Genomic DNA, 10781 nt, shown 5'->3' with positions numbered 1-10781 from the left:
TCATCAGCAACTTCAGTGTCATCAGCAGTATTCTTTGCAGAGTTCAGTTCGTCATGGAGCAGGCGAGCAGCTGACTGTAACATTAAGCATTCCATCCTTAGCTGCGTGTTCTGGATATCTGTTTGCAAACTTGCAATACAAAAGCTTTAGTACAAATACTGTTGACTTGACCTCAAGATGCACTTCTTTTTTGTCTGGTTTCTTTCTGGTGATTTCCAGATTCTGGTGTTTCCACTTATGCCTGAAGTTTTAAGTTCTTTCTCATCTGTTCCGTGATCAGCATCCTGATCACATTTGCATCGAGATAATTTCCAGAATGGCATGTTGTTTGTAGCTCTTTGATCTGTATGCTGAGCACCTAGGTTCATCCACACCCGTTCCCATGTTTTCTGTTAAAAATAGCAAACCATTGACATCCATTGTTGTCTTATACAGCACAGTTTCTGAATGGACACAATGGCCCCATGCCATTTCCGGAAACCAACAGAAATGGTCAGGCAGAATACATTAGGTAGAAGCCAACCTGATGCTGTTGCTAAATATTATATCAGAGCATTGCCACTTTTGTTCATTCACGTAAAATTAGAGAGCGATGGATCAAGGCTTATATATAATCATGCCCTTACATTAGCACTATATACAGCAAATAATTTACATTTTTTGTCTGAACCCTAAAGCATCATACCCTCCTAGCAGGATCAAAAGGGGAAAGAAAAGCTGCCTGATCATGCTTACAACTGCTTTGCATCCAGTTTCGTCAAAAGGGTGTTAAATTGCTATGTCAACGAGCATGTTTCGTCTTGCTCGGTTGCTCTTACTTCCTAGTCATCTGCAGAAAACAATCTCCGAGCGACATGCTGCCTCTTCCTCTTCTTCAGAGTGTCATCTCCAGAGCAGCGATCAGCCAAGTTCTCCTTCATTGCTTCTTCTTTTGCAAACTCGTCTTGTTTCAGGTGCTCAGAATCAGAACCCAGCTTAGAACGACCAGGATAAGATTGTGTGTTCTTGTATTCGCCTCCACAATAGCTACTTCTGTGAGGCATTAGTTGCTCCCCTGGCTTCACCATGTATTTCATTATCTGTGAGTGTGTAGAACATGGCAAAACATCAACAGCATTCGATGGAATAAAAAAATGCAGGAAGCCAAATTATATAGATGGGAGATAACGGATGACTAGTAAAGATGGAAGATCAAGCTTGGTGACCCAGAAGGTTACCTCCCAGTCCTTGGTATCAAACCGGAACACGAATTGGTTGTTGGTCACTTTCCTGGAGGCTATCAATCCAGCTGTAGGAGCATTCCTTGGAGCTATAGTAAGAATGTAAAACCACGAATTGATCAGCATCTTACAGTATTCATATTGATGTGCGGAATGGATCATCAGAAAAAGGCGTTTACCAACAAAATGGTCCCCATTGTCAACCACATTAATCTCTGCTCTTCCATCCTTCACCAGAAATGAGAGTGCAAATATGTTTTCAACGGTCTGTGCAAAGGACCGCCAGTTCAAAATGAGATGTTCGAGCTTTACACTTTTGTGACGTATTAGGAGGCGGAACATGACAGCCAAGTTCTCGTCGGTGTCATTCCTTTCATCTTGGTCTGGTGGCAACTCATCAGGCTGGAAAATAAAGTAAGACGTCATTCCCGACGGAGACAGAAAAAATAAAGAAAATGATTCCATGATCAACATAGGCACTCAGGAAAATAAAAAAGATAGAAAATGAATTCTATGGTCAGCAGATAGAGGGTGTGTGAATGCGACCATTTAATGAAGAATTGAGGAATTTGATTAAAATATTGGCACAAATCATTTATAAGCCTTGTAAATTCAGAAATATGTAGACACTCTGATTATTGATTAAGGAGGCATATTTTAGGTGGTGCCTCGACTGATTTGTTATGGCACACAAAAATTAAGATGCTATATGTAAACTGTGAAGGGTACTCTTGCAAGGGTGCAGCTGAATTTTCCCTGATTTCATCTCTAACAAACTCTAACAAGTTACTGATCTCCATGACTTGGTAAGAAGAGCAATGGATGATCTCACCTCTGCAGGTCTACTGCCTAAGCTCTCAGATTGTTTTCTAACAACACACCTACGTTCCTTGATTGCAAGATCCATAGGGCCGTTCCTGCCGCAAAACAGGAGAATTACACAACCATTTCAGATTTATGAAACTGCAGATTGTGAAGAAATCAATCAGTGCAACAAATATTTTGCGTAAGGGAACGGGGATTACATGGTTTGGCACCCGGTAGCTGTCATGAACAATGCTGATACCGCACCACCAAGACTCGACCAGGAAAACGATTCATTAGAACTGTCAAGCGGTGTGTCTGTAACACCAAATTTCCTGAGCAGGGCTGTGACAAATTCAGATGGGGTCGGTCCATCTCTATTTTCTGCCTTGGTAGATGACACCAGAACATCAGCAAGGTCCAGCAACGCCTCACCATCTGCAAGCTGCTCCAATGGCCTTTGCACTGACAATTGATCAGGAAGCAGATCAGGACATTGAGCAACCTCCTTAGAAATATCGAGTTGGAAATAGAAAGATGAAAAAAAACGATTGAGGAGATCAAAACATTGAGGTATACTTGTGCAGTTTCGTCAGAAATGTCGAGTTAAAATAGATAGATTAAAAAATTGCCTTTTTTGAAGTATTGTTGGGGGACAAAAAAGGGAGCATTTTCAATGCATAGTTCTCGGCATCCAATTAATACAAAGTGAGGCATTCAGAGATGCCAAGCACTCAACCAAACTTGAAACAATTAAACATGTACTACATGATCATCACTAAAATCTCAATGCGCTTAAGAAGGAAACAACGCAACGAGGGAAATGAAAAGGAAGAGAATAGCGCCGGAAAGGAACCACCTTTATCATGAAGCATTTCAATCCTGTCCACGGCGGCGTCGAACTTGCCGAGAGCAGGGTCATCCTTCAGCTCTGCAACCACACACAAGCCCGTAAGTAATCGCACACCAGAGCAGAGCAGACACGAGACGGCCGCCGTTCAGTTGCGGCGCGGCACGATTGAAGAGCCGTCGCGGGATCGCAGGGGAGGGGAGGCGCAGCACGCACCACGTATCGTGCCCCTGACGGCGGCGTACTGCGACCGGAGCGCGGCCCTCTCCACGGTGCTCTGGCCCCAGGCGACGGCGTGCTCCTCCCGCCAGGCGTCGTCCGGGTCCCGCCCTCCCGCGCCGCCGCCGCCGCCGCCACCCCCGGCCCCCGCGGCACTGCTCGTCGCGCGGTCCCGCATTGCTCCCTCGCGCTCGCGCAGACCTCGCCGCGGTCGGTGGAGCAACCAGCCGTGAATCGAGGAAGGCAAGAGAGGTGGGAGAGGCGGTTTGGCGAGGGTTTTCACTGTTCACTGCTTCCGTTGGATATATAAGCACTTTTAGTTTTAATTTAATCTAGAAATAAATCATGAATACGATGAACAGATAGCAGATTAAATTAGACATGTCTACGCAAGATCTAGACAAGTCTATCATTGCAAATAGAATCACACATTCTACCATACTATCCAGTGCTATCAGACTGCAACAGATCATAATAGCTAGTATGGAAGACATAATTTGAGATAAGAGATCGTACGTTTCTTTCTTGATGAAGATCGGCTCCTGGACGACTACCGGGTACAGCAGGCGACGACGATCAGCAACCTAACGTTGTTCGCGACGGCGAGTGACGCCCGAGTGATGAAGAGGTAGACGAGCCGTGGTGAATGAGTCGACGAAAAACTTGACGAAGCGGAGGAAGCGATCGAACAGTCGCGCAGAGCGCTTCCCAAAAATCTTATTCGCCCTCTCCCGGTGCAGGATCGCTAAAGATGACGGTTCCGGAGACCTGCTGTCCCAATCGCGGTGCACGTCGACAATCGGGATGGAGTAGACTACGGTGGCGGCGCAGCAGCGAGAGGAGGCAAAAACCTAGCTCGAATAGATCTCTTTTTTTAGAGGTCGGTAGGTCGCATATATAGGAGAGCCCATGATTCTCACGTCGCGATCGTGATCTAAGCCGGTTAGGATTCCATATATCTCGCTGACTTAAAGACCAAGTAACCAAAAAAAATAAAACGGCAAAAGGAAGCCACGCCCCCGCAAAGCGAGGGGCCGAATTTCGGCGGACCATTCACGCAGGTGCCGCGCGCCCACACCCTTCGCCCGACCCGGCGTGGCGAGCAAGTGCGTGCATGTGGAGCTCTCCTTCTCTTCCCACACACATAACTTAGAGGAGTGGAGACAACTTCCATATTTAAGTTGGTCATCCCTCCCCTCCACTAGCAATGTGGGACTAAAGACTTGCACCACTCCACCTCTTGCCCATATGGGCCTTTAAGATTTATTTGAAATTCTGAAATTACTATGAGCTAGGCCCATTATTTCAACAGCTTCTTCACCGGCCGTGCCAAACGGCCATTCTCAAAATTGCTTCACTGCCGAAGCTAGTAGGGAGCCGGAGCCGAAAATGAACTAGCGACGCAAATCTAAAAAAATTGGCTTCTTCCGGCTCCTCCCCCGTCCCCACCTGCTAATACAAAGCTGCCCCTTGAGTTAAGAAAAATTACACTGAAATTGCCACTCGTCTCAAAAAGGTGTCGGCGTGAGCGCACTGGCCAGCGTCCTCCTCGGTCGCGGCCGCCTAGACAAGGCATTCCCTCGCACGGCTGGTGCTGGCGCAGGCGCCACCGGCCGCCTTCCTCGCATCGTCGGCCTCAGGCATAGCCTCGCGGCCGCCTAAAGGATGGCAATTGTACCCGCGGATATGGATATCCACAGGTTTCGTACTCGATAGGTGAGGGTATGAGCATTAATTCTCGCCCGCGGGCAAGAAACTTTATCCGCGGGTACATATCGAGCTACCTGAGATCCAAAGTAGTATGTAAATTACCATTTATCAAGGTCCAATTACATATATATATAGTTCAAGCTCAACAAAAAATTCTAACATTTATGTTGTGATGTTTATACATGACTAGCGAGATGGTTGGATAAGATATGTCGTTATATTTATTTGGCTTGTGTGTGGCTACTAGATAATATTTAATCCTTATATTGAATGGTTATTTGGCTTGTGTGACTAAGATTATGCGTGTTTGTATCATTTTGTGGATGAATAGATTATCAGTCGTGAACTTTGAATTGTGTTTATTGCTTATATGGCATTGTGGTTGATATGATTTTGTTGACATATTACCCGTCAGGTATCTTGGGAGCACGGGTACGGGCATAGAATTTTACTCGAAATGCTTCGCAGGCACGGGTAAAATAAACCTAGTCGGGCATGTTGTCGGGTGAGCAAATGCCTTACCCGATCCGTTGCCATCCCTACTAGTAGTCCCACCTCAGATCTGCGTGTCCTAGCAGCATGAATCATGAGGAACCGGAGTGGCGCTGCAGGGGACCGGTCCCGGAGTAGAACGGTAGGCGAGGCTGCATCGGGCTAATTGAGTGACGGGCAGCAAGGACGCCGAGGAGGAAAGCGACGAGTAGAAAGGATAAATAAGAAGAAACGGGAGGCCTGGAAGGAAAGAGACGTGACGGGTAAAAGATGGATACATGAACGGGATATAGGAAGGAAATGGTGTGTTACTGTATAAAACCCCACTAATCATCGGCTAATCAATGATTGTACTTATTAATTTTTATTTATATAAAATCTATTATAATTGAGGGTACAACGAAATAAAATGAGTAAGGGTATATTTGACATTTTACATCTTCATCAATTTATAAAACTCAGCCGAAGCTTTTTTTTTTTTCAAAATGACTTCAAGCCCACCACAAAGACCGCTTCATCGAACGAGAGCTATTTCATAACAAGGAGAAAGCTCTACCAAAAGGCCGAATTATTCTCTCCTCCGTTTTATCCACGGAATCCCCTCTGTTTTGTCCTTTTCGTTTGACTGTAATTGATCTCTTTTATGGCAAGTGAAAATCCACCCACCCTGCCGGACTAGTTTGCTCGATGGTCAAGGTGGGCATACTGGCACTGCTATTTACACATGCCTTAGCTCTTAAGGTCTTGTTTAGTTGCCCAACTTTGGGGTGTCCAAATTACTGTAGCAACACTATAGCATTTCGTTTGTATTTGTGAATTATTGTCCAAATATTGACTAATTAGGCTCAAAAGATTCGTCTCGCAAAATACAATAAAACTGTGCAATTAGTTTTTGATTTCGTCTACATTCAGTACTCCATGCATGTACTGCAAGTTTGATGTGATGGGGAATCTTCTTTTTGCATAGTGCCAAAGTTAGGATTTGGGGGTGAACTAAACAAGGCCTAAGTAGTTTTGTGTAGCAATTGAGGATGTGTGCCTTTAGGGGTGTTTGGATATGAGGTGCTAAAACTTTAGCAGGGTCATATCGAATATTCGAATGCTAATTAGGAGGACTAAACATGAGTTAATTACAAAACTCTAGCCTTAATAGATTCGTCTCGTGAATTAGACTCCATCTGTGCAATTAGTTTTGTAATTAGACTATGTTTAATACTCATAATTAGTATCCAAACATCCAATATGATAGGTGCTAAAGTTTAGTCTGGGGTATCCAAACACCCCCAAAGTTTCGTTGGGAGAAAGATTTTCATCTTTATTTCGTGCTAACACACGGTGAAAAGTACATGCATACTCCCTCCATACCCAAAAAACCTGACGTTTAGGACAGGATTGTGGTAACCAAGGAGTAATTAATTAGGGGTTAGTTTTCCTTCTTTGCCCCTAATAAATATGGTTGCGCTTGCTCTCTGTATGAGAAAGTTAACCATCTCAACTGGCTAGTGCGTGGAGCCTGCATTGCTGCGCCCCAGGTTCGAATCCCGGCTGTCCCACCTTTTTTGTTGCCCACTTCATTTTGCATGGCGATGGTCCGCTGCATGGCACTGTTCGCCCTGCGTGGCGCGCGCGGACAGCAGTTTTGCTCGGCGCCTGCATTTTTGCTTGGCGCGGACAGCAATCTTGCATGCGCGCGGGGCAATTGTTTCATTTTCGTTTGGCACTTGTTTCATTTTCGTTTGTTGCATGCGCGCTCGGATAGCTGATGGTTCGCGCTCGTTTGGAATAAGAAGACCGACGTTTGAGCTGCCTGTACTCCACGCCACTGGCTTATTTATGCGGCAACTTGCTTTCTCTCTTCTCCACGCCATTTGCTTGCTTGCTTAAACGCCTCTCTTTCCTTCTTTCTCAACCATCTATTCTTGCCATCTTCTCTGTCCACTTAACCGAGCAATGAGTGCTTTTTTCCCTGTCTTTGATCTAAACGTTCGTTTGGAAGAAGATGACGACGGCAACCTTCCCATCGATCTCAACGAGCCAGTTTTGGAAGATGAGAACCACGGTAATGTGTCTTTCTCAGTTTGTTCTTTCTCATTTATATGAACAGCACCCCATGCAAATTATTTTCCTTTCTAAGTGTGGTCTTTCCTTTTCAACAGGAATAGATTTGAACTTACCATTAGATGAATTTGGAGCTGTTGACTTTGATTACGTACAAAACCTCACTGGTACAGTCCTCTCACTTTGTTTTTTTATTTTACTAGTCATGCCGTGCCTAATTTGGAGCTGTTTTTTTACTAGTCATGCCGTGCCTAATTTGGAGCTGTTTTTTTTACTAGTCATGCCGTGCCTACACGGCAACCTTTCTCATTTATATGAACATCACCCCATGCAAATGATTGTTTTTTTCCCTATAATTACATCATGTCGTGACTACTTTGGACTGTAAATAAACTTGTTGTTATCATTATTAAAATGATTAGTTTTTTCCTTTAACTACATCATGCTGTGACTACTTTGCACTATTAAAAAGCTTTTTTTTCGTTTTGCTAGAACAAGATGGTGATGCTCCCGTTCCACTACACCAACCGAAGAATGACTATTCTGATCGTGTTAGACAACAAGTGTATCAAGCATTGTTGATGAGAAGCAAAAATGGGAAACTAGGCAACCATGATACAACAATTGTATCTAACCAATTTGAAGTAAAAATTAGATCAGTTCAGCGCATATGGAGGCAAGGTAAAAACCAACTTTCTCAAAACATTCCGGTCGTGGTTCCTAATCTAAAGAAAGGTAGAAGTGGCCGCAAAGCAATCCCTCTAGATTTGGAAAAGTTGCGGGATATTCCTCTCAAGCAAAGGATGACCATAGAAGATGTGTCTAGTAAACTTGGTATTAGCAAATCTAGGATACAAAGGTATTTGAAAAGGGGTTTCATTAGGCGCCACTCTAGTAGCATCAAACCTTACCTCACTGATGATAACAAGAAGACTAGGTTGAAGTGGTGCATTGACATGATTGATCAAGGTTTGCTTGATGATCCAAAGTTCAAGGATTTGTTTGACTTTGTGTTTATTGATGAGAAGTGGTTCTACCTCACTCAAAAATCAGAGAGGTACTACTTGCTACCCGAGGAAGATGAACCACACCGCCTTTGCAAGAACAAGAACTACATCCCTAGGATCATGTTCTTATGTGTATGTGCTCGGCCACGATTTAGAAATGGAGTATGTGTGTTTGATGGCAAAATAGGTTGCTTTCCACTAGTCAATTTTGAACAAGCTATTAGAGGAAGCCACAACCGTCTTCGTGGAGAGGAAGTAATCAAACCAATTCAATCAATCACAAGGTATGTGATAAGAGATTTCATGATAAATAGAGTGTTGCCCGCAATTAGAGCAAAGTGGCCAAGAGAAGATGTCAACAAGCCAATATTCATTCAACAAGATAATGCTCCATCTCATTTAAAAAATGATGATCCTCATTTTTGTGCGGTTGCAAAGCAAGATGAGTTTGACATTAGGCTTATATGTCAACCACCCAATTCTCCAGATTTTAACATTCTAGATTTGGAGTTTTTTCGAGCTATTCAAGCCATTCAATACAAGAAAGATGCTAAGACAATTAAAGATCTAAATTCCAGCAGTGCAAGAGGTAAATGATCATCCATTCGATTGATTAAATTGATCTTGAACAACTAAAGTACTCTACTCACTACAATCTGTTTTTTGTAGGCATTTTTGGAGTACTGTCCAAAGAAAGCAAATAGGATCTTTGTCACACTACAAACTGTTTTGAAGGAAGCAATGAAGGTAAAAGGTTGCAACAAAATCAAGATTCCTCACATGAACAAACAAGCACTAGAGAGGGAAAAGAGGCTGCCATTGCAAATCCCTTGTGAAGCTTCATTGCTAGCCGAATCACTTGCTAGTCTTCCTGTAACAAATTAGAAGATGCAAGTTTATGCAAATTATTAGATGAGTGTATCTTAGGTTTGCAATGGCCAAATTGAGAGATGCTGTACTGTACCTTAGTGCTCTTTGTTTGCTGCTTCTTAATATGCTCTTCCACCTTCTTCAAAACGTCATCAGTCAACTTGATTCTAGTACCATCCATTTCAAGTTTGGCCACATCAGGAATATAGAACTCGCAATCGAATTTGTCCATTAGATGGAACCACTTTACTGGCATATCGTAATCTTCGTGTAGAAGTCCACAACGGCCACACCTGCGTGCGTTCCGGCGAGCTTGGTAGCAAGCTTCTCCGAAGACACCGCCAGCGTGGAACGTGCCACAGCGAGGGCATAGAGACTCGACGGAGTCAGGCTCAACGGAGTCGGGCACCATGTCGACTGAGTCTGCAACCATGTCGACGGAGTCCGGCACCTCTTCGACGTCCGCGAACGTCTCATCCGAGTCCGCGAACACCGACGAGGCCGCGACCTGCTCGACGGAGTCCGGCACCTCTTCGACGTCCGCGAACGTCTCATCCGAGTCCGCGAACACCGACGAGGCCGCGACGGCGAGCACCTCCTCCACAACGGACTCCGACGAGGCCGCGACGGCGAGCGCGCGACGAGCGGCGAGCGTGCGGCGAGCGGCGAGCACGCGGCGAGCGCCCTGCGACGAGCGTACAGGCGAGCGAGCGGCGAGCGCGCGGCGCGCTTCCGGCGAGCGTGTGGCGAGCGTCATGGCGAGCGTGCGGCGCGAGTGATCCATTCGTGGCGGCAAGGAACAGCAACGAACTCTAATAGCGAGTTGAGCGTGGAGAGGAAGATGAAGGAGCGAGCGTGCTATGGGAGATCGTGCTGAGGCAAATGAAGGAGTGGCGAGCGTGCTGAAGCCAGCTGCCAGCGTGAATCGAGGCGACGCAATTAATGGGGAGTGAAGACGGGCGGACGGCCGGACGGGCAATCGAAGCGAACGGGCGGCGTCGGCTAGGGGCAATCCAGTCCAAAGTTCACCTTGCCATGGCACAACGTCAAGCTTTGTAAAAACGGGCCAAAGGCCCAGAACGTCGACTTTTTTGAGTACGGAGGGAGTACTGAACACCGAATTTTATACCTCTAGTCTAGAATATATATCCAGCTTGTACTTTTGGTTGAACGGAGGCGAGAAAGTGTTTATGGTAGTATATATTTTTTTTTGTTACACCTCACATGTCATGATGAAGCATGTACAAGGATTTAGGGGGTGTCTGGATACCAGGTGCTAAACTTTAGCAGTGTCACATCGGATGTTCGGATGCTAATTAGGAGGACTAAACATGATCTAATTACAAAACTAATTGCACAGATGGAGTCTAATTCGCGAGACGAATCTATTAAGCCTAATTAATCCATCATTAGCAAATGGTTACTGTAGCACCACTTTGTCAAATCATGAACTAATTATGACTCACCGATGTCCACGCGTGAATAGCCTCCACCAAGCCTACGTCACATCCAAATTATCACTCCCGACTCCCGGGACGCCTACTCGACTGC

General features: G+C 45.1%; 2 protein-coding genes across 2 annotated transcripts; one reads left to right on the top strand and one right to left on the bottom strand.

The window, feature by feature from the left end:
* Positions 1–534: 534 nt before the first annotated feature.
* On the bottom strand, positions 535–3342 carry LOC101775457 (non-structural maintenance of chromosomes element 4 homolog B). The gene is made up of 7 exons (XM_004974782.2): positions 3091–3342; positions 2884–2955; positions 2246–2489; positions 2053–2137; positions 1400–1622; positions 1218–1309; positions 535–1079 (listed from the first exon to the last, which is right to left on the bottom strand). The coding sequence occupies exons 1-7, from the start codon at positions 3269–3271 to the stop codon at positions 822–824; spliced, it is 1155 nt and encodes a 384-aa protein (XP_004974839.1). The 5' UTR covers positions 3272–3342; the 3' UTR covers positions 535–821.
* A 3903-nt stretch (positions 3343–7245) lies between these two features.
* Positions 7246–8957, top strand: LOC101782877. The gene is made up of 3 exons (XM_022827789.1): positions 7246–7354; positions 7452–7520; positions 7846–8957. The coding sequence occupies exons 1-3, from the start codon at positions 7246–7248 to the stop codon at positions 8955–8957; spliced, it is 1290 nt and encodes a 429-aa protein (XP_022683524.1).
* The last annotated feature ends 1824 nt before the right edge of the window (positions 8958–10781 follow it).

The sequence above is a fragment of the Setaria italica genome, chromosome VI, assembly GCF_000263155.2.
Source record: "Setaria italica strain Yugu1 chromosome VI, Setaria_italica_v2.0, whole genome shotgun sequence".
In the NCBI taxonomy this organism is placed as follows: domain Eukaryota; kingdom Viridiplantae; phylum Streptophyta; class Magnoliopsida; order Poales; family Poaceae; genus Setaria; species Setaria italica.
This window is presented reverse-complemented; position numbering and strand designations above follow the sequence as displayed.

Coding starts and splice junctions, on each gene's coding strand:
- LOC101775457 (XM_004974782.2), bottom strand. CDS start 3,271: ATGCGGGACCGCGCGACGAGCAGTGCCGCGGGGGCCGGGGGTGGCGGC. Junction 1,623..2,052: donor TAGGCAGTAGACCTGCAGAG/GTGAGATCATCC, acceptor TTTATTTTCCAG/CCTGATGAGTTGCCACCAGA. Junction 1,080..1,217: donor TTGATACCAAGGACTGGGAG/GTAACCTTCTGG, acceptor ACACACTCACAG/ATAATGAAATACATGGTGAA.
- LOC101782877 (XM_022827789.1), top strand. CDS start 7,246: ATGAGTGCTTTTTTCCCTGTCTTTGATCTAAACGTTCGTTTGGAAGAA. Junction 7,355..7,451: donor TTTGGAAGATGAGAACCACG/GTAATGTGTCTT, acceptor CCTTTTCAACAG/GAATAGATTTGAACTTACCA. Junction 7,521..7,845: donor TTACGTACAAAACCTCACTG/GTACAGTCCTCT, acceptor TCGTTTTGCTAG/AACAAGATGGTGATGCTCCC.